General features: G+C 40.7%; 1 protein-coding gene across 18 annotated transcripts in view; it reads left to right on the forward strand.

The window, feature by feature from the left end:
• Positions 1-21,669, forward strand: part of LOC134351841 (focal adhesion kinase 1) — a 522,413-nt gene that overhangs the window by 350,931 nt on the left and 149,813 nt on the right. For all 18 annotated transcript variants that reach the window (XM_063058747.1, XM_063058688.1, XM_063058792.1 and 15 more), the window contains one exon: positions 12,459-12,543. In XM_063058747.1, coding sequence (XP_062914817.1) covers positions 12,459-12,543 — 85 coding nt within the window. The remainder of the gene's footprint in view (positions 1-12,458; positions 12,544-21,669) is intronic.

Consider the following 21,669-nt stretch of genomic DNA (forward strand, 5'->3'; position numbering starts at 1 on the left):
GTGGAAGAGTCAGGTGTCATTGTATAGATCAAGTTCAACTTCTGGTTTAAATTCACCTTCAAATTAATTTGTTCGTGGACTAGAAGGTCAGGTGTCTCTGCAGAAGAGGTCCTTCATCGCAGGGATAAAAATATTGTTCAGGAGGTGTCTTAGCCTGTATAGTGTCTCTAGGCAGTCATCATAGTTTACTTCTGGTATCGAAGTGTATGCCAAAATATTTACCATCTACAGACAGTATGAAGCTTAAAGAAAACAGTGAATTTGAACAATAGATTTTTATGAAAATATTATTGGTGTACATGTGTTCATGAATTTATTTCCTTTCATTCTAAGCTAATGCTGAATCTTGATGTTTATATTTATTTGAGTGATGGCAGCATTTATCTTTCACGTTGCTAGAAGGAATACCACTACAAAGCAATGTCTTAAATCTCACATAGTTTGTGAGATTTTGGTAAAATACAATTATGACTTTTTTTAAATGTTGAAAATATTCAGCAGGTCTTGCAGCGCATGCAAAGAGTTAATATTTCAAGTACATTATAATTGCAGCTGCACCTAAAAAAATTGATAGTAAAGGACTTTTTAGATTTTTAAATTGCACTTTGTAAATATTTCCATTCTGCTTAGATACTAGATAACAGAGCAACATAACTGGTCAAGTAAATTAAGTCTTGAGTATTTCCAACATTTTCTATTTTTTTTTTAAGTTTTCCAGCATCTGACCTATTTTGTGTGGAGACACAAAAGAATTCAGACTTTTGATAACTACAGGAACATACTTATCTTCCAGCACCTTGTGTGTTTGTACATTGATTTCCTGGTTCCTTTGTAGTATTTGAAGGGGAATTTGTAATGTTCTGCTTGATTAAGAGATGTTGCTTCTTGCAGAACAAACTGATGATGAACTACCACAGGTTCAGAAACAGAAATGAAAGAGCAATGAAGATGTGTGTTTTTGTTTCATTGCATTCCTGTAACTGTGTCACACAGAAAATGCTAGAGGAACTCAGCAGATCAGACAGCATCTATGGAAACATATTGAACAGTCTACACAACACACAAAATGTTGGAAGCAGGCAGTATGTATGGAGGATTGCTTTAGTTCATACTGGAGCTGGTTCACCTACTGTTTCCCCTGTTAAATTTGAAAGATAATGAGAACAGAATTACTTGTCAAGTAAATTAAAAATTGCATATTGATTATAAAAGTTTTTAATCAATTTGCTCTCCATTTGGAGCATACATTAGTGAACCCTATGTTGACTGCTTTACGTGCATGTTCCAAACATAATCATGAGTTTAAACAAATAGTAAAGTTGTTAAGACAGATGTTACAATGCATTAATTTGCCTTTTTTTAGAATTGCTTTCCATTGTTGTTTCAGAAAATGCATTTTAAAAATCAGCTTCTGTTCTTTGGCAGGAAACTTCAAGATTCGAGATTGTTTAATGTCATTTCCATTACTCAAGTGTAAAGAACAAAATAGTTGTTACTTTCAGATTTTGTCAAAAAACATAATAAGATAAAGAACACAGTGAAAAACTAAATATATAAGATAGCTTGTATACATTAATTATATGTTGGTAAAGTGATGCCAGGCACTGGAGTGTCTCTACATGAGGTAACCGACAGGAAACGATAAAGTAGTGGCAGTGGGACATGTGGAGGTATTATTCAGCCGTACTGCTTGGGAAAAGTCACTGGTTTCGAGTCTGGTGGTCCTGGCTTGGATGCTACTGTATTGTATATAGAATGGGGCACATTTATGTAGTGTTCCAGGAATCTCTAAGTTCAAATAGCACTCAAAAGCATTTAATGTTTTTTTTTCACCATGTGTTAATTCCTTGATGAAACAATGACAGATGACTGGCGGTGACTTGTGGGCTTTCTGTGCTATAGAAGAAAAATTTAAGCTCATGGTACATGTCCTTGTAAAAATTTGTATATTGAAAATTTGTAACTTAAGGAATACTTGTATTTTCTTCACATCAGAGAAGTACTCAGTTTTATTGCAGCAATGTTGCAGCTCTCTAAAACTCTGGTGTGATCACACTTGGGGTATTATATGGTCAACAACTCATAGGGAGGATGTTGAAGGTTTAGAAATGGTGTAAAGGGGATTTACCAGGATGCTATGCATTAGAGAACATCTCTTACGAGGAAAAGTTGAGCAAGCTAGGGCTTTTCTCTTTGGAACCAAAGTGGACAACAGGTGAATTGATATAGATGTATAAGATTATATGCCTCTTGTAATCTTATACATCTCTGTCAAGTCACCTCTCAGCACCTTTTTCCTTGGCTGTCAATGGCAAATACCGGAGGACATCCTTTTAAGGCAGGGTCCATGAACCCCTTGGTTAATAACAGGGACCCATAGCATAAAAAAGGTTGGAAACCCCTGTTTTAAGATGAGTGCAGGAAAGTTTAAGGGAAATATCAGAAGCAGGTTTTTTTTGTACATAAAGAGTGGTAAATGCCTGGATGCACTGCTGTAGGTGATAGAAGCTGATTATGTAGGGACGTGTAAGAGACTCTAGATAACCACATGGATGAAAGAAAAATGAAGGGTTATGGGCTATATTGGTGGGAAGGGTTACGTTGATCATGGAATAGTTTAAAAGATCGACACAGCATCATGGGCTGGAGGGCCCATACTGTCCTGTACTATTCTCTGTTCTAACTCCTGCAGAGTGCGCAGTGACAGGCATGCTCAATCAATCTGAGAGTCTGGGCTTGACAGCAGTCTGCCCATCCACACTTAGCAATTTCATTTTCTTGTGTCCCAAGCTTTACTGCTGTTTATCCAAAAGTTGTTCATGTTATCTGAGGCTGTCCCAGATATATGCAATATCCCTGACATTAAAAAATCGTTTAAAAGCTTAAATAATAAAATAAATAACAAAATAATCTCCTAAAGCTAATTAAAACCACCTTTGAGTAATTAACAACACTAAAGTATTAAATAACCAGAAAAATGTGTAACTTTTTCATAGCTTTACATAGGACATAGATCAGTATAACCCAGAAACTGGCCCTTTATAAATTATAGTTACATAGCAGCTCATCCATGCCAACCAAGATGCCAATTCATGCAAATCCCATTTGTCTGTATTTGGCTCATACCCCTATGAACTTTTCCTTTTCATATATCTGTTCAAATGATATTAAATGTTGTAATTGTGCATGCCTTGACCACTACCTCTTGTAGCTTGTCCTATGTACCCTGTATGCGTAAAATAGCTTACTGTTTCTGTGCTGACCATAATGCCAATCTAATTAATCCCATTTGCCTTTTTGTATGGTTGTAACTCACTCTTCTCTGTCTATTCATGGGTCTGGCTAAATGCCTCTTAAACATCGCTATTGTATCTGTTTCTTACACCTCCCCTGACTGCGTATCCAGGTACCTACCACACTTTGTGTTTCTAAAACAAGACATGACTCACACATCTCACTTAATCTTTCTACCTCTCAGCTTAAATCTATATCCATTCATATTTGAACTTTTACCTCTATTTGCTCTATGCCTCTCATAATTTTTATATTATTCTGTCAGTTTGTTCCTTAGCCTCAAACACATTAGTATAAACAATCTAAGTTTGTTTATATTTATAATTATAGTTCATGGTCTTTAATCCTGGTGAACCTCTTAAGCATTTTCTCCAAAGCCTCTACTTTGATGACCAGACAATAGGTGCAGGAGTAGGCCATTTGGCCCTTCGAGCCAGCACCGCCATTCACTGTGATCATGGCTGATCATCCACTATCAGTATCCAGTTCCTGCCTTATCCCCATAACCTTTGATTCCACTATCTTTAAGAGCTCTATCCATCTCTTTTTTGAAAGCATCCAGAGACTTGGCCTCCACAGCCTTGTGGGGCAGAGCATTCCATATCCACCACTCTCTGGGTGAAAAAGTTTTTCCTCAACTGCGTTCTAAATGGCCTACCCCTAATTCTTAAACTGTGGCCTCTGGTTCTGGACTCATCCATCAGCGGGAACATGCTTCCTGCCTGCAGCGTGTCCAATCCCTTAATAATCTTATATGTTTCAATAAGATCCCCTCTCAGCCTTCTAAATTCCAGAGTATACAAGCCTAGTCGCTCCAATCTTTCGACATATGACAGTCCTGCCATCCCAGGAAATAACCTTGTGAACCTGTGCTGCACTCCCTCAATAGCAAGAATGTCCTTCCTCAAATTTGGAGACCAAAACTGCACAGAGTACTCCAGGTGTGGTCTCACCATGTTCAATTCCCCTTGTTATGAAGGCCAGCATGCCATTAGCTTTTTTCACTGCCTGCAGTACTTGCATGCTTGCTTTCAGTGACTGATGTACAAGAACACCTAGATCTCGTTGTACTTCCCCTTTTCCTAACTTGACTCCATTTAGATAATAATCTGCCTTCCCGTTCTTACCACTAAAGTGGATAACCTCACATTTATCCACATTAAACTGCATCTGCCATGCATCTGCCCACTCACCCAGCCTGTCCAAGTCACCCTGCATTCTCATAACATCCTCCTCACATTTCACACTGCCTCCCAGCTTTGTGTCATCAGCAAATTTGCTAATGTTACTTTTAATTCCCTCATCTAAATCATTAATATATATTGTAAACAGCTGTGGTCCCAGCACTGAACCCTGCAGTACCCCATTGGTCACCGCCTGCCATTCTGAAAGGGACCCATTAATCGCTACTCTTTGTTTTCTGTCAGCCAGCCAATTTTCAATCCATGTCAGTACTCTGCCCCCAATACAATGTGCCCTAATTTTGCCCATTAATCTCCTATGTGGGACTTTATCAAAGGCTTTCTGAAAGTCCAAGTACACTACATCCACTGGCTCTCCCTTGTCCATTTTCATAGTTACATCCTCAAAAAATTCCAGAAGATTAGTCAAGCACGATTTCCCCTTCGTAAATCCATGCTGACTCAAACCAATCCTGTTACTACTATCCAGACGTATCGTAATTTCATCTTTTACAATTGACTCCAGCATCTTTCCCACCACCGACGTCAGGCTAACCGGTCTATAATTCCCTGTTTTCTCTCTTCCTCCCTTCTTGAAGAGAGGGACAACATTAGCCACCCTCCAGTCCACAGGAACTGATCCTGAATCTAATCTGATCCTGATCTGCATATAATACTCCAAGTGTGACTGACTAAAATTTTATACAGCTGCAATATGACTTACCAACTTTGATACTGAGTGGCCCAAACAGTGAAGGCCGGAATGCCATGTGTAATGTTTACCACCCCATCTACCTGTGTTTCTGTGAACTTGCATCCAAGATGCCTCTGTATGTTACAGACTCCTAAGGATCCTGCTATTTCCTGTATACGTTCCTCTCATATTTCACTTTCCAATATAAGGACATAAGAAATAGGAGCAGGAGTAGGCCGTACGGCCCATTGAGCCTGCTCTGCCATTCAATAAGATGATGACTGATCTGTCTGTAAACTCAGCTCCATCTACCTGCCTTTTCCCCATAACCCTTAATTCCCTTACTATGTAAAAACCTATCTAACTGTTTCTTAAATACATTTAGTTTAGAAGCCTCAACTGCTTCCCTGGGCAGAGAATTCCACAGATTCACCACTCTCTGGGAAAAAACAGTTTCTCCTCATCTCCGTCCTAAATCTTCTCCCCTGAATCTTGAGGCAGTGTCCCCTAGTTCTAGCCTCACCTACCAATGGCAACAACTTTCCTACTTCTATCTTAACTATCCCTTTCAAAATTTTGTATGCTTCTATAAGATCCCCTCTCATTCTTCTGAACTCCAGAGAGTATAGTCCCAGGCAGCTCAATCTCTCCTCATAGGTTAACCCCTTCATCCCTGGAATCAACCTGGTGAACCTCCTCTGCATTGCCTCCAAAGACAGTATATCCTTCCCCAAGTATGGAGACCAGAACTGCACACAGCACAGTACTCCAGGTGCGGCCTTGCCAGTACCCTGTACAGTTGCACCATGACCTCCCTGCTCTTGAATTCAATCCCTTCAGCAATGAAGGCCAACATGCCGTTTGCCTTCTTAATAACCTGTTGTACCTGCAAGCCAAGTTTTTGTGATTCATGAACAAGCACTCCCAAGTCCCTCTGCACAATAGCATGCTGCAATCTTTCACCATTTAAATAATAATCTGCTCTTCTATTATTCCTTCCAAAGTGGTTGATCTCGCATTTACCAACGTGGTATTCCATTTGCCAGATCTTGGCCCACTCACTTAACCTATCTATATCCCTCTGCAGACTCTCCACATCCTCTGTACAATTCGCTTTTCCACTCAGTTTAGTGTCATCAGCAAATTTCGCTACGCTACACTCAGTCCACTCTTCCAAATCATCAATGTATATGGTAAACAGCTGCGGGCCCAGTGCCAACCGGTGTGGCACCCCACTCACCACCGACTGCCAACCGGAGAAACAGCCATTTATACCAACTCTCTGCCTTCTATTGGTTAACCAATCCACTATCCATGCCCATACGTTTCCTCCAACTCCATGCATCTGTATCTTATTTATAAGTCTCTTGTGCGGCACCTTATCGAACGCCTTCTGGAAATCCAAGTATACGACATCCACCTGTTCCCCTCTATCCACTACACTCATTATGTCCTCAAAGAGCTGTGGTAAGTTTGTCAAACAGGACCTGCCCTTCCTGAATCCTTCTGCGTCTGTCTAATGGAACCACTCCTTTCTAAATGTGTCGCTATTTCTTCCTTAATGACAGCTTCAAGCATTTTCCTGACTACAGATGTTAAGCTAACCAGCCTATAGTTGCCCATCTTTTGCCTACATCCTTTTTTAAAAAGTGGCGTGACATTTGCTGTCTTCCAATCCAGTGGAACCTGCCCAGAGTCTGGAGAGTTTTGATAAATGATTACCAACACGTCTACTATAACCTCTGCCGATTCCTTCAGCTCCCTGGGATATACAACACTTCAGGTTGTCCAGTTTAAATTCCCTTTTGCCATTTCTCCATTCAAATCTCCAACTGATCTGTATCCTGCTGTATTATTTGCCAAACTTCCCAAATATCCACAGCTCCACTATTTTTTTTATCATCTTCAAATTTACAAATCAGAACACAAATCATTGCTTATTGAGCCACGTCAGATGCATTACTAAAAATCACATAGACAACATCCACTATCTTTCACTCATGAAGTCATCTTTGTCACTAGTCAATAAACTCATGCATAATTGTGACACAGGGCAAGACTATATGAAATGCTGACTTCCCTAATACAAGTAAGTAATGCACCTAAGAAATTACTCCAATCATTTCTCTACCACTGTTGTAAGACTAACTGGCCATAAATTTCTGGTCTGTCCCAGCTGCTTTTCTCTAGAACACATTCTCTAGTCTTCTGAGACTTCACCTGCTGGTAAAGAGCAGGCAAAGACCTCTATCAAGTGTCCAACAGTCTCCTCTCTGATCTTCTGTATTCTGGGATAGATTCCACCTTAATGCATCTCAATAGGAACAAAAACTCTTCTTTCTTAATATTGACATACCCTGGAATATCAACATAGCCACCCCTAATCTCACCATCATCTATGTTCTTCTCAGTGAGGGGCATAGATGCCACAGAACAGAAGATTTTCATTAAAGACCTTTTCCAATTTCTCTGGCTCCATGCATAAATTCCTTCCATTGTCTGAAGAGTGTCCTACCCTCTCCTACCCTACCTTGTTCCTAAAATAAGTCTTTGCATAGAAATGAATGGATTTATGATTTCCTGGCTTTGGATGCTGGGGAATCTCAGCAGGTTTCTGCTCCACCTTTCTTATCCTATTTCGTGACGATTTCCAAATAAATTAAACATTGCATTCAGGATATGCACACAAATAGTTCTTTCTTGTCGAAGAAATAGAATAAAACTGTACAAGGAATAGAACAAACCTGCGAATCAGATACCTTTGAGATCATTCTGGGTCCAAGAGTCATTTGAGCTTCACATTAGCTTTCAGGGCTGAACCTGCTCATCTAAAACTTGAACAAGATTCGCCTATTGTGTTTAATGGTTCCCACTTGCTGATGGATGAAGATGTTGCGAGGGTCTGGGTTTTGTCCCACTTAGCTTCAGCCACCCCTGAAACCTTGGCCTCTAGCAGATAGGATGGTCCCTTCAAAATAATAAATTGAATCTCAGTATTACTGTTTATCAGTAAGCTCATCATTGTCCTTTTACATAGCTGATTTGATCATTGTGGTTTAATTTCTTTATAATTACATAAATGGATAAGTATGTCCTCATGGTGAGAATATCCACTTAACAGGAACATAATTACTTTATTCTTATTGTTGGTTTCACCATAGTAGATTTTGTTTTAAGCATTCAGCAGGTCAGACAGCATCTGGTCTGTTGAATGTAAGAATCTTTTTGGCCTGCATTATGTTTCCACCTATATTTTTTTGTTCTCACTCCAGGTATCCATCCTCTCCAGTTTCTTGTTTTACAATAGCATTTTGGATTTCTGTAAGAAATTTTACACCGTTTGTGCTTTCACTTCCAATCTACACTTGATTCCCTCTGAATATCTTTTCATATTTTCTTCTGGTTGCTGAACACGAGTAGTTTGAAGTCAATGAGGTGACATTACTCAGTGTAGGGGCTGAGAAAATATTGATAGGATGAATTTACCAAGAAACTTGGAATGGGATTAAGGATTTTACAGAAGGTTCTTAATAGAAGATTAGGGGGAAAGAGACCAAAGTAGCTTAGTGGTTAGCATTGTGCTATTACAGCTTGGGCTAAGAGTTTGTTGTTCAATCCTGGCATCTTCTGTAAGGGCTTTGTATGTCCTCCCTGTGGACTGCATGGGTTTTCACCGGATACTGTGGTTTTCTCCCACAGTCCAAAGACATAACGGTTAGTGGGTTAGTTGTTAATTGTACATTGTCCTGTAATTAGGCTAGGGTTAAAGAAGTGGGCTGGAAGGGTCTGTTCCACGCAGTATCTCAAAATAGTAAATGTGACAAAAGGTGAGGCAGTAATGCAGAGACTGCCTGAGTATGATAGTACATACCATATATGCAGGCTTCGGTAGAAGGCAACTTGTTACTAGCTATTTGCGAAGTTTCCACAAAGCCATGATTTGAGGGAAGTTGTCCATGTTAGGACTGTGGAGGACATTAAGTTATTAAATAAATAATTAGCCAGGAAATCTGCATATGCAAGATATTTACAAGTAGAAATTCAGGCATCTGGGGTGGTGGGTGGGAAGCTCTCACAAAACATTATCACTTTAAATTTTATGTTGCATCTATGTAAATTGTTATTATGTAATACTTGCTTCCAAATCCAAAATGTGGCCTTTGCCTCTGTGCAACTGACACACTCAATCATACCTGTTACCTAGTTGACTCCATGGCGGGTGGGGGGGAAGGATTTCATTGAAACCTATTAAAAGGCTGAGGAGGCAGGAGAATAGGGTTATCAGGGATAATAAATCAGCCATGATGAAATGGCCGAGCAGACTTGATGGGCTGAATAGACTAATTGTTCTTAAATGTCTTTATGGTCTTTTAAATTACAAGTCTGTCAATGTCCTAGCTTGCACCAAGTCCTCCTTGCAGACCTATCTTGACTTCTGGTTCAGCAAAAATTGTACTTTATATTTATCTTCGCAGCTTTCAAATCCTTACCTGGACTTAATACTCCATACCTCTGAAATCTCTTCACGATGTCTGATATCTCTGGCATCCTGTAGATCACTTGGTTATTGATTCTTCAGCTGCTGAGGGCTTTTAGCATCCACCTTGAAACTCCTTCAACACTCCCCACACTTTTATCCTTGAAATGTTAATTAACACCTCTCTAGAGCAACACAAACACAAAATGCAGGAGGAACTCAGCAGGTCAAGCAGTATCTATGAAAATGAATATACAGTCGATGCTTCAGGCCAAGGCCCTTCATTAGGACTGGAAAGAAAGGGGTAGGAAGCCAGAATAAAAAGGTAGGGGGAGGAGGAGTACAAACTAGAAGGTTATAGATGAAGCCAGGTGGATGAAGGAGGAAGTGAGAAGCAGAGAGCTGACGGGGAAAAGGAGAAGGGTTGGAGAAGGAGGAATCTAATAGGAGAGGTGAGTCAACCATGAGAGAAAGGGAAGGAGGAGGGTAGGTAAGGAGAAGAGGAGATGTGAGTGAGGAGCCTGAGTGGTGGATGGAAGAAGAGGGAAAGGGGAGGGGGGGGTAATTACCAGAAGTGGGAGAAATTGATGTTCATGCCTTCAGTAGATCCATCATGGCATAGAGGAAGCCATGAACTGACATGTCAGAGTGGGAATGGGAAGTAGAATTGAACTGGGTGGCGACTGGGAGATCACGCTTTTTCTGGCTGATGGAGCCTGCTCAGCAAAGTGGTCTCCCAATCTACATCAGGTCTCACTGATATACAGTTGGAGGATGGGGTGAGAGCAGACATGTGGGAAATGGAAGAGATGCAAGTGAGGGCAGCATTGATGGTGGAGGAAGGAAAACCCCTTTCTTTGAAGAAGGAGAACATCTTATTAGTTCTGAAATGAAAAGCCTCATCCTCAGACCAGGTGTGGCAGAGACTGAGGAACTGAGAGAAGGGAATGACATTTTTACAAGTGACAGGGTGCCTATCCTCCAGCCACCATACCAGGGATAGGGTTCCTTTGTCCTCACCTACTACCCCAGTACCCTCCCATCCAGCACATAATTCAACTGTAACTTCCACCATCTTCAATGAGGTCCCACCACCAAGCTCATCTTCCCCCCCCACCTCACACTTTCTGCGTTCTGCCCACGCGACTCTCTTGTCCAGTTGCACCTCCCCACTGATCTTCATGGTACTTACCCTTGCAAGCAAAACAAGTGCCATATATGCCCCTGCACCTCCTCCTTTTGTACCATTCAGGGCCACAAACAGTCTTTCCAAGTGAAGCGACACTTCACCTGTGAGTCTGTTGAAGTTATCTACTGTATTTGGTGCTCCCTCCTTCCCTTTCTTCCATGGTCTTCTACCCTCTCTTATCAGATTCCCCTTTCTCCAGCCCTTTATTTTTTACGCCAATCAACTTTGCAGCTCTTTACTCCCCCCACCCCCAGCTTCACCAATCATCTATCACCTTGTACTTCTTTCTCCCCTCCCCCCACCTTGCTCTAACTTCTCATCTTTTTTCTCTCCACCCCTGATGCAGGGCCTCAGCCTGAAATGTTGAGTGTTTACTCTTTTCCATAGATGCTGCCTGGCCTGCTGAGTTCCATCAGCGTTTTGTGTGTGTTGCTTTGGATTTCCAGCATCTGCAGACATTCTTGTCTTTGTGCTTCATCCTGGGACCAGATGTGGAAACAAAGGAGCTGAGAAAAGGGAATGGCATTTTTACAGGAAACAGGGTGGAAAGAGGTATAGTCAAGATAGCTGTGGGAGTTGGTAGGTTTATTAACAATTTTAGTGGACAGTTTCTCTCCAGAGATGGAGACAGATCAAGAAAGGCAAGAGAAGTGTCAGAAATGGACCAAGTGAATTTAACAGCAAGGCGGAAGTTAAAGACAAAGTTGATGAAATTGAAGAACTCAGCACAGGTGCGTGAAGCGGCACCAATGCAGTTATCGATGTAGTGCAGAAAGTGTTGAGGTCTCCAGAATTAATGAGGTCGGTGATGGATAGAAGAGTAACACCTCTCTATTTGGTCAACCCATCAACTTCTAACTCATCATCAGTTGGCTCTTTGATACAACTTGGCATTAATGTCTTATCTGAAACATGCATTCTTCCTAACTGTGTTAACTTTTAGCAATACTTTGGAAAATTTAGCCTAGATTATATTCTCAAATCCATGTGGCTTTAAACAGAATTTTGATGCCAACTGCATTGGGATTGACAGGATCTTGTTGAAGAATTTAGAAGCAGTTTAGTTGAAATTTACATTCCATGGAAGCTTATTAGCTAACAACAAGTAGAACCCATCTTTGAAGCATACAGCAGTCTAAAATAACACAAAGGGTACCACTGGAATAGGACAAGTATAATGTGATGTTGATTCACAGTTGTGCATTCACCACTATTTACTGTATCCCCATTTCCCTACCAGTGATGCCTACCCTGTTGAGTTCCTCCAGGATTTTGTGTGTTTAGTCAAAGCTAAAGGTTCTATCATTAACATTCACAATAACATAACTTAAGCTCTTCTTAAATTCTGACCTTGTAAATTGCTTAAATTTGTTTGTAAACATCTTGTATTAATTAAAGTACCACATATGATTGTTGGGTTTTCAAGGAACATCAAGATTTAACTGAGCATTTCCATTTTTGCTTCGTATATTTATTGTTATTTGCTCCTAAATTGTCTGAATTGGGGTTATGATATAATTTGAATAAAACTTCAAATTTCAGTGCTTATTTGAGTGTATTTAATCAAATTCCTTCTTTGGCTTATCAAGTATTGAAAATTCTCTTCTTTTTGTTCTTTTTCAGGAAAATTCTGCAATGGCAGTTGCTATCAAAACATGCAAGAATTGCACTTCAGATAGTGTGCGGGAGAAGTTCCTACAAGAAGCTTGTAAGTTTATAAATGCATGTATTATGTTCTACAAGTATAAGGTAATTATGGCACTTAAATCACTATTATATGAATGGAATTGTAATCATTTGAGTTGAGAAGCTAGTACAAGTAGACACATAATCAACTTCTGTTCTGTAATTTCATCAATTTTGCACAGGCTATCTACCCTAAATGCATAAGTATAATGACAGTTTTTGTATAATTTGATTCATTGTACAGCATATTAGTGTAAGTCAGTGAAATCTGCACATTCAAAAATTAATATAAAAAATATTGATGTTATGAAGGTTACAGTTTCAACTACTTGAAGCCAAGCTATTTTGATCTTTCATGCTAAATGACATTGCTATCTAATTAATAAGCTAGACATAACCTGTGATTGGTTGTAAATACACACTTGGTTAGCACAGTATTCTTAATCATGCAGAATCTGCAACATGGATTTCGTAAGCTTCCATCTAATACCTCAAATTATCTGAACTTTATTTTCATGAAGGGAAGAGTAGTTCAAAAATCTTATGCTAAAATAACTTTGTTTTATTATATGATAGTGTGTAAGATGTATATATCTGCAATATATACTTTATACTTTATTGTCGCCAAATAATTGATATTAGAGCGTACAATCATCATAGCGATATTTGATTCTGCTCTTCGTGCTCCCTGGAGTACAAATTGATAGTAAATATTAAAAATTTAAGTTATAAATCATAAATAGAAAAGGGAAAGTAAGGTAGTGCAAAAAAAACGAGAGGCAGGTCCGGATATTTGGAGGGTATGGCCCAGGTCCAGGTCAGGATCTGTTCAGCAGTCTTATCACAGTTGGAAAGAAGCTGTTCCCAAATCTGGCCGTACGAGTCTTCAAGCTCCTGAGCCTTCTCCTGGAGGGAAGAGGGACGAAAAGTGTGTTGGCTGGGAGGGTCGTGTCCTTGATTATCCTGGCAGCACTGCTCCGACAGCGTGCGGTGTAAAGTGAGTCCAAGGATGGAAGATTGGTTTGTGTGATGTGCTCGGCTGTGTGCACGATCTTCTGCAGCTTCTGGTCTTGGACAGGACAACTTCCATACCAGGTTGTGATGCACCCCAGAAGAATGAAATCCTAAATAATGAATCATCCTGTGCTATGTAAATAAGCATGACATCCCATGAAATAATTTTTCAAATTAATAAGTGCTAAAGTACTTGAGTGTTGTTATGGTTTTGTACCACTGCTTTTATTTCAATATGGTGGTGATTAGTGCTCTAAAGCTTAATATCAAAGTGAATTAAACTTGCTTGACTCAGTATACAGTATCAACAAGTCCAACTAATGAAGAAAAGTATCACTTGTCTGGGCTTAAATTCCTTAGGTTGGGTGATCTCAGTCAGGATGATAATCGGGGCTTTGTAAATAACATAAGTGCAACAGATGAAGGCAAAATTGACCAGTTCTGTTGTTTCTGATCACAATCCAGTTGGCCTTTTTTGGCGAAGGATAGGATCTGTTCTGGCTTTGCAATGATAATTCGCTTAATTGAGCCTCACTGTTAAAGCTCCCTCATGGGAAATGATGATATGAATATGTGCAGTTCAGTTACTAATGTTGAATCTATCCATGCCAAGAGCTAATTAAAGGAGTTAGGAAGTGGTGGGCAGAAGATGGTCCAGGAGGTGTTAAACAGATTGATCATGATAGAACCTGTTAAAACTCTTAGTCATAGTGAAGTTGGTCATAGTGCTGATGAAATATTTTCATTGCACTCTTTACTGGGAGCTTTACCATTTGGCTTTATTCATTCTTGATATATTCTGGTAAATAATAACACTATTGTAACTGTGCCCCTTGTGGAAGGCTTATCGCTTTTTGGACCCATTTTATTCTCTAGTAATGGGGCAGATCTTTAGACAGTAGACTCATCCATCCATCAATATCTTCACACCAAAGGTTTTAAGAGGTACTGGGAAGAGGTCATATATTTAAAAGGTAGATACTCAATTCAATAAGTAGTTTGATTTTAAAGTTGTGAAATGGAGATTAAAAATCATACTACTGCTCTGAAAAATTAGAGCAGGCAGATTTCCTGAACTGGGCCCCCAGGCTCCTCTTGCCCCACCACTGCTCTCCTACTCCGTCTCTCAGGCCCCACCATCGTCTCTTGGGTCCTTGAATCCTCCATCTTCCACCCCCACCCCACCTTCCCTGAATAACTCAACACTTCTCTCTCCTCTGGCACCACCAACTCTCTTTCCACAACCTCCCCCCCCCGCCCCAATCCCAGCTCATCCTTGTCATGTCTTCAACAATACCTCCAACCTTCCCCTCTCTGAGGCAAAATATTGTCTCCTCAGCGGGAGCTGTACCTTTATCCCCTTCCACCCACACCTCAGCGAGTTCCACACCCACCAAGATGTTGAGCTCTTCTACTATCACCTCCATTTCCGAGCCCACTTCTTTGGCAAGAATTCCACACCCCGCACTGATGACCCTTCTCCCGTCTTCAACCCTCCTTCTCTTCTTGGACAGCCCCCACTCTGGTTCTCTGCCTGCTCTGGATCTTTTATCTCATATTGCCGACGAGACATCCACTGTCTTCCAGGTGAGGCAACACTTCATCTGCGAATCTGCTGGTGTTATCTATTGTATCTGGTACTTAGAATGTGGCCTCCTGTACATTGGTGAGACCTGTCATAAATTAAAGAACCACTTCCTTCCTGTTCCAACATGCCAGTCTGTGGCCTCCTGTTCTGACAAAATGAGGCCACCCGCAGGGTGGAGGAGCAACATCTGGGCAGCCTCCAACTTGATGGGATGAATATTTATTTCTCCTTCTGATTTAAAAAAATAAAATAAAATTCTCTCACCCTTCCTCCTTCCACTATTCTCCCCTCTATCCTTTTACCTCTTCTCACCATGCTATAACTTCCCCCTGGGTCCCTTCCTCCTTCCCTTTTTCCTATAGTCCACTTTCCACTCCTATGAGGTTCCTTCTTCTCCAGCCATTTACCTCCCGATTGCTTCCTTCTCTTCCCCCCCACCCCCCCGATGGATTTCCAGCATCTGCAGTTTTTCTCATGAATAGAATACTCAAACCTCACCAGTCCACTTGAAAAGCTTTGCCCTCCCATTGATTCAGTCTCGCTCATACCTTTCACACCAATACTTTCAACCTGATAGCATCCCTCCATGTCAACTCGATCTGACTTCTGATGTTAAATATTGCCCCTATTCTCAGGTTAAGGAGGAACAATTGGACTTATTAAGCTAATAGGTTGCTATTATATAATTGAATACTACAGCCAGTATTGAATATTATCCCCAAATTAGTATTGTGAGAAGAATATATTATTAGCACGTATTTTTATTTATTTGTCCATTCATTTAAGCATCTTGTATTCCTTCGTGAAGAAGACTGCAGTAGTGATAGGCGATTCCATTGTTAGAGGAATAGAAACAAGATTCTGTGGGTGCAAAAGGGACACCTGGATGATAAGTTGCCTCCCAGATGCCAGAGTCAGGGATATCTCGGATTGAGCCCATGCCATTATAAAGGGAAGAGTGAGCACCTGGAATTTTTGATGAATATTGGCACCACTGACATAGCTAGGACAGGTGAGAAGATCCTGGAGAGATTTTAGGGAGCTGTGTAGAAACCTAAAAAAGCAAGACCTCCAGGGTAGTAATCTCTGGATTTTTTGTCTAAACCATGCGGCAGTGAGGATAAGAATTAGGATGATTTGGCAGATGAATGTGTGGCTGAGGAACTGATGCAGGGGACATGGCTTCAAGTTTCTGGATCATTTGGATCTCTTCTGGGCATGCTACAACCTGTACAAAAGGGACGGGTTACACCTGAACATGAGCGGGACAGATATCCTTGTGGGCAGGTTAGCTAGAGCTATTGGGGGGGGTTCAAACTAATTTGGCAGGGGGATTGTAACTGGTCTGATAGGGCTGAGGATGGGGTAGTTGGTTTACAAACAGAGCCAATGGGTAGAGAGACTGTTAGCAAGGACAGGCTGATAATAGGCAAAGTTGCAATCATGGGGATTACTTGCAATGCAAAAGGGTGACAAAATTGAAAAGCCTGATGAATACAGGACTGAAGGTGTTGTATTTGAATGCACACTATACAGGTTTCCCCCACCATCCAAAGGTAGAGCGTTCCTTTGAAACGGTTCGTAAGCCAGAATGTCGTAAAGTGAAGAAGCAATTACCATTTATTTATATGGGAAAAATTTGTGAGCGTTCACAGACCCAAAAAGTAACCTACCAAATCATGCCAAATAACGCATAAAACCTACAGTAACATATAGTAAAAGCAGGAATGATATGATAAATACACAGCCTATATAAAGTAGAAATACTTACCTATAATCGTTGCCGCACTGTCCACTGTAGCAAAAATCTCACGCGAGCACTCTCGGCAGAAACACTTTCCAGTAACCTTTAAGCTATGAATCTGCCAAATCATACCAAGTAACACATAAAAATACACAGCCTATATAAAGTAGAAATAATGTATGTACAGTGTGGTATCACTTACCGGAATCAGGAAGACAGTGCTGAGCACATTGATGATGGTGTGTTAGGCTGCGTTGTCGGAGGTTGGGGTGGTGCACTGGTCCCCAGCTTCCAGGTCGTGGACTGATACCGATCCACGAAGAACGCAGCGGTGCAGTGGTAGCCGGGACGCACCTAGCACATCTTTAAGAAAATGCTGAAATAAACAAGCTAATTAATTAGGTGCCGCCTGGCACGCAATCGCCTCTGATCTGTGCCGACATTTACGTGCCAGGCGGCACCTAATTAATTAGCTTGTTTATTTCAGCTTTTTTCTTAAAGATGTGCTGGGTGCGTCCCAGCTACCGCTGCACCACTGCATGCTTCACAGCAATGTATTGGTCCGCGGCCCAGAGGTTGGGGTGATGGGACACTGGGTGTCATCTCATCATCGTCTGTTTTCATCAGAGCAGTCATCTTCTTCTATGTCTACCTGCCTTGATGTCGAAGGTCGAGGTTCGTCGTCTGCTGTGGCTGATGTGGAAGGCTTGAAAAACGACAGTATGCTTGATTGCTTAGCCTCACGCATTTTTCTATCATACAGTTCTTTGTAAGCATGCAAACCATTCTGCAAATATGCTCTAAACCTATGTACCCTTTCAAAATTAAAGTCGTACTTTTCTGCAATCATTGCAGCGAAAATCTCACGCAGTTGCTTCACGTTCAGTTCCTGGATGACTTTACTTTCGGTCCGTTTGCTACTGCATTCGGTTTCGATTGTTATCCTTTCCTCTTCCAATTGCATCAGCTCTTCATCTGTCAGTTCTTGGTCATGAGATGCCAAAACCTCTTCAACATCATCTTCGTCAACTTCCACAAGCCAAATTCACTTTGTCCTTACTTCGTTCACCACAATCAAAACACTTAATTATGTCTAGTTTTGCGCTAAGTGTAACACCTTTACGAACTCTTTTAGGCTTTTCCGATATTTTGGAACTCATCTTGCTAACAGATGCCCAAAATAAATTGAGGTAAAGCACAGATGCTCACAGGCACATGTTTAAGCAGTGCTGGCTAGAATGCAGTTCCGGGTGAGGAGCTTGGCTGCTCGGGGCATGCGCTGTCTTTTTTCCTAACAGTGAAAACACTTTTTGTTAGCGAAAAAGGTAACTAATGTAGGTCTTTCGTAACAGCGAGGTTTCGTTAGGCAGACGTTCGAAAAGCGGGGGGGCACCTGTATACGGAATAAGGTTGATGAACTTGTAGCAGAGTTACAGGTTGGTATGACATTGTGGGCATCACTGATTCATGGCAGAAGGAAGATCATAACTGGGAGCTTAATGTCCAAAGATACACATTCTGTTGAAAGGACAAGCAGATAAGCAGAGGGGGTTAGGTGGATCTGTTGATAAAAAATGAAATCAGATCATTAGAAAGAGGTGACCAAGATTGGAAGGTGTTGAGTCATTGTGGGTAAAGCTAAGAAACAGCAAGGGTAAAAAGATCCTGATGGGAGCTATAAACAGATCTCTGAACAGCATCAAAGATGTGGGCTACAAATTACAATGGGATGTCACAATGGAAAATGCATGTCAAAAGAGCAATGTCATGAGGGATTTCAATATAAAAGTAGATTGAGAAAATCAAATTCGTGCTGGATCACAAGAGACGGAATTTGTAGAATGCTTATGAGATGGCTTTTTAAAGCAGCTTGTGGTTAAGCTCACTAGGGGAAAGGCAGTTCTGGATTGGGTGTGAGCAATGAACCTTTAATTGATTTAGAGAGATCAAGGTGAAGGAATCCTTAGAGGACAGTGATCATAATATAGAATTCACCCTGCAATTTGAGAAGCAGAAGCTTTATCAGAATTATAGTGGAATAAAGGGAATTACAGAGGACTGGAAAATTGCAAATGTCATTCCACTCTTCAAGAATGGAGGGAGGCCAGTTAGTCTGACCTCAGTACTTGGGAAGGTGTTGGAGTCGATTGTTAAGGATGTGGTTGCAGGGCATTTGGAGGCACATGACAAAATAGGCTAAAGTCAGTAGAGTTTCCTTAAGGAAAATCTTACGTGACAAATCTGTTGGCATTCTTTAAAGAAATAACAAGCAGGCTAGACAAAGGAGAATTGGGGAATATTGTATACTTGGATTTTCGGAAGGCCGTTGACAAGCTACTACACATGAGCCTGCTTAAGAGCCCATGGTGTTACAGGAAAGATACTGGTATGGATACAGTATTGGCTGATTGGCAGGAAGCAAAGAGTGATAGAAAAGGGAGCCTTTTCTGGTTGACTGGCCGTGTCTAGTGGTGTTCCACAAGGTTCTGTGTTGGGACCACTTCTTTTTACGTTATATGTCAATGATCTGCATGATGGAATTGGTGGTTTTCTGGCCATGTTTGCAGACAATACAAAGATAGGTGAAGGAACAAGTCGTGTTAAAGATGCAGAGAAGCTATAGAGCGACTTAGATTAGGAGAATGGACAAAGAAGTGGCCGGTGAAATACAGAGTCAAGAAGTGTATGATCATGCACTTCGGTAGAATAAATGAAAGCATAGACTATTTTCTAAGTGGAGAGAAAATTCAAAAATCTGAGGTGGAAAAGGACTGGAAGTTTCTCGTGCAGCATTCTCTAGAAGTTATTTTGCAGTTTGAGTCAATGGTAAGGAAGGCAAATGCAATGTTAGCATTCATTTCAAGAGGACTAGAATACAAAAGTAAGGATGTAATGGACTGGTGAGACCTTACTTGGATTATGTGATCAGTTTTGGGTCCTTTATCTAAGAAAGGATGTGCTGACGTTGCAGAAGATTCAGAGGAGGTTCATGAGTATGATTCCAGGAATAAAAGTGTTATCATATGAGGACCAATTGATGGCTCTAGGCTTGTACTCACTGGAATTCAGAAGAATGTGGGGGGATCTCAATGAAATCTATCGAATGTTGAGAGGCCTTGTTAGAGTGGATGTGGAAAAGACGTTTCCTATGTGGGGGTATCTAAGACCAGAGGATGCTGCCTCAGAATAGAGGGACATCCATTGAGAAAAGTTCAAAGTTCAAAATAAATTTTATTGTCTTGAGTACATATTTGTCACCACATACAACCCTGAGATTCATTTACCTGTGGGAATACTCAACAAATCTATAGAATAGTAACTATAACAGGATCAGTGAAAGCAAGCAGAGAGCAGAAGACAACAAACTGCAAATGCAAATCTAAATAAATAACGAGAACTTGAAATAACAAGATAAAGAGTCCTTAAAGTAATATCATTGGTTGTGGGAATATCTCAGTGGATGGGGAAGTGAGAGTAGTTATCCTCTTTTGTTCAAGAGCCCAATAGTTGAAGGATAGTAAATGTTCTTGAACCTGGTGGTGTAAGTCCGAATGCTCTTGTACCTTCTACCTGATGGCCGCAGCACGAAAAAGCATGGGTGGGTGGTGAGGATCTCTAATGATGGATGCAGCTTTCCTACAACAGCATTTCATGTAAATGTGTTCAGTGATTGGGAAGGCTTTACCCGCGAAGTTCTGGACTGAATCCACTACCTTTTGTAGGATTTTCCATTCAAGGGCATTGGTGTTTCCATACCAGGCAATCAGTCAATACACTCGACACTCCACTTCTATAGAAGTTTGTCAAAGTTCTTGATGTCATGCCACATCTCTGCAGAATCCTAAGGAAGTAGGGGTGCTGCCAAGCTTTCTTTGCAATTGCAGTTACATGCTGGGTCCAAGACAGTTCCTCTGAAACAGTAAAGCCCAGGAGTTTAAATTTGCTAACCTTCTCCACCTCTGATCCTCCAGTGATGGATGGCCCATGGACCTCTGGTTTCCCTCTCTTGAAATCTGCAATCAGTCCCTTGGACAAATATCTTTAACCTGAGAGTGGTGAATCTGTGGAATCCATTGCCACAGACAACTGTGGAGGCCAAATCATTGGATATGTTTAAGGGAGAAGTTGATAGATTCTTGATTACTCAGGGCATGAAGGGATATGGGGAGAAGGCAGGAGAATGGGGCTGAGAGGGAATGGATCTGTAATGATGAAATGACAGAGCAGAATTGATGGGCGAAATGGCCTAATTCTTCTCCTATATCTTATGGTTGTCTGATCTAATATGTCAGAGGCGTGCTTTTGATTCTTAAACAAAAACAGCCTTCAACTAAATGAATTTCTATGAAATATAAATAAAAAAACATTGTGGTGAGCCTAAAATTATAAAACGAAACAAACTCATTCGTATACTGGTGTCAAATATCATTTCCTGCTTCAGAAATGGATGATTGTTAATATCTAAAATGGTGTCATTTCCCCATGGGAATTTCCATTGATTGTGTCACTATGCTGCCTAATACAGTTACTGGATTGGTATTAGATCTAAAAAAGCATCTAGAAGCCTAGCCAACTAATTGAGACAAGTCCAAAACCCATTGTTGCAGCTGTAAAATTTAAAATAATTATTTAAATAATCTTGAATTTAAAACTGTCCATAATGATTGCATAAATTTTGATCATATTGAAGATTAAAAATAATCTGTAACGGGAAAGAAATGTCTTTCTGATGTGTGAGCCCAGTATCAGACTAACTCATGATTGACTTCTGTTATGACCAGACCAAATTGTGAATTGAGAGC

Source organism: Mobula hypostoma, chromosome 1 (assembly GCF_963921235.1).
Source record: "Mobula hypostoma chromosome 1, sMobHyp1.1, whole genome shotgun sequence".
Taxonomy (NCBI): Eukaryota; Metazoa; Chordata; class Chondrichthyes; order Myliobatiformes; family Myliobatidae; genus Mobula; species Mobula hypostoma.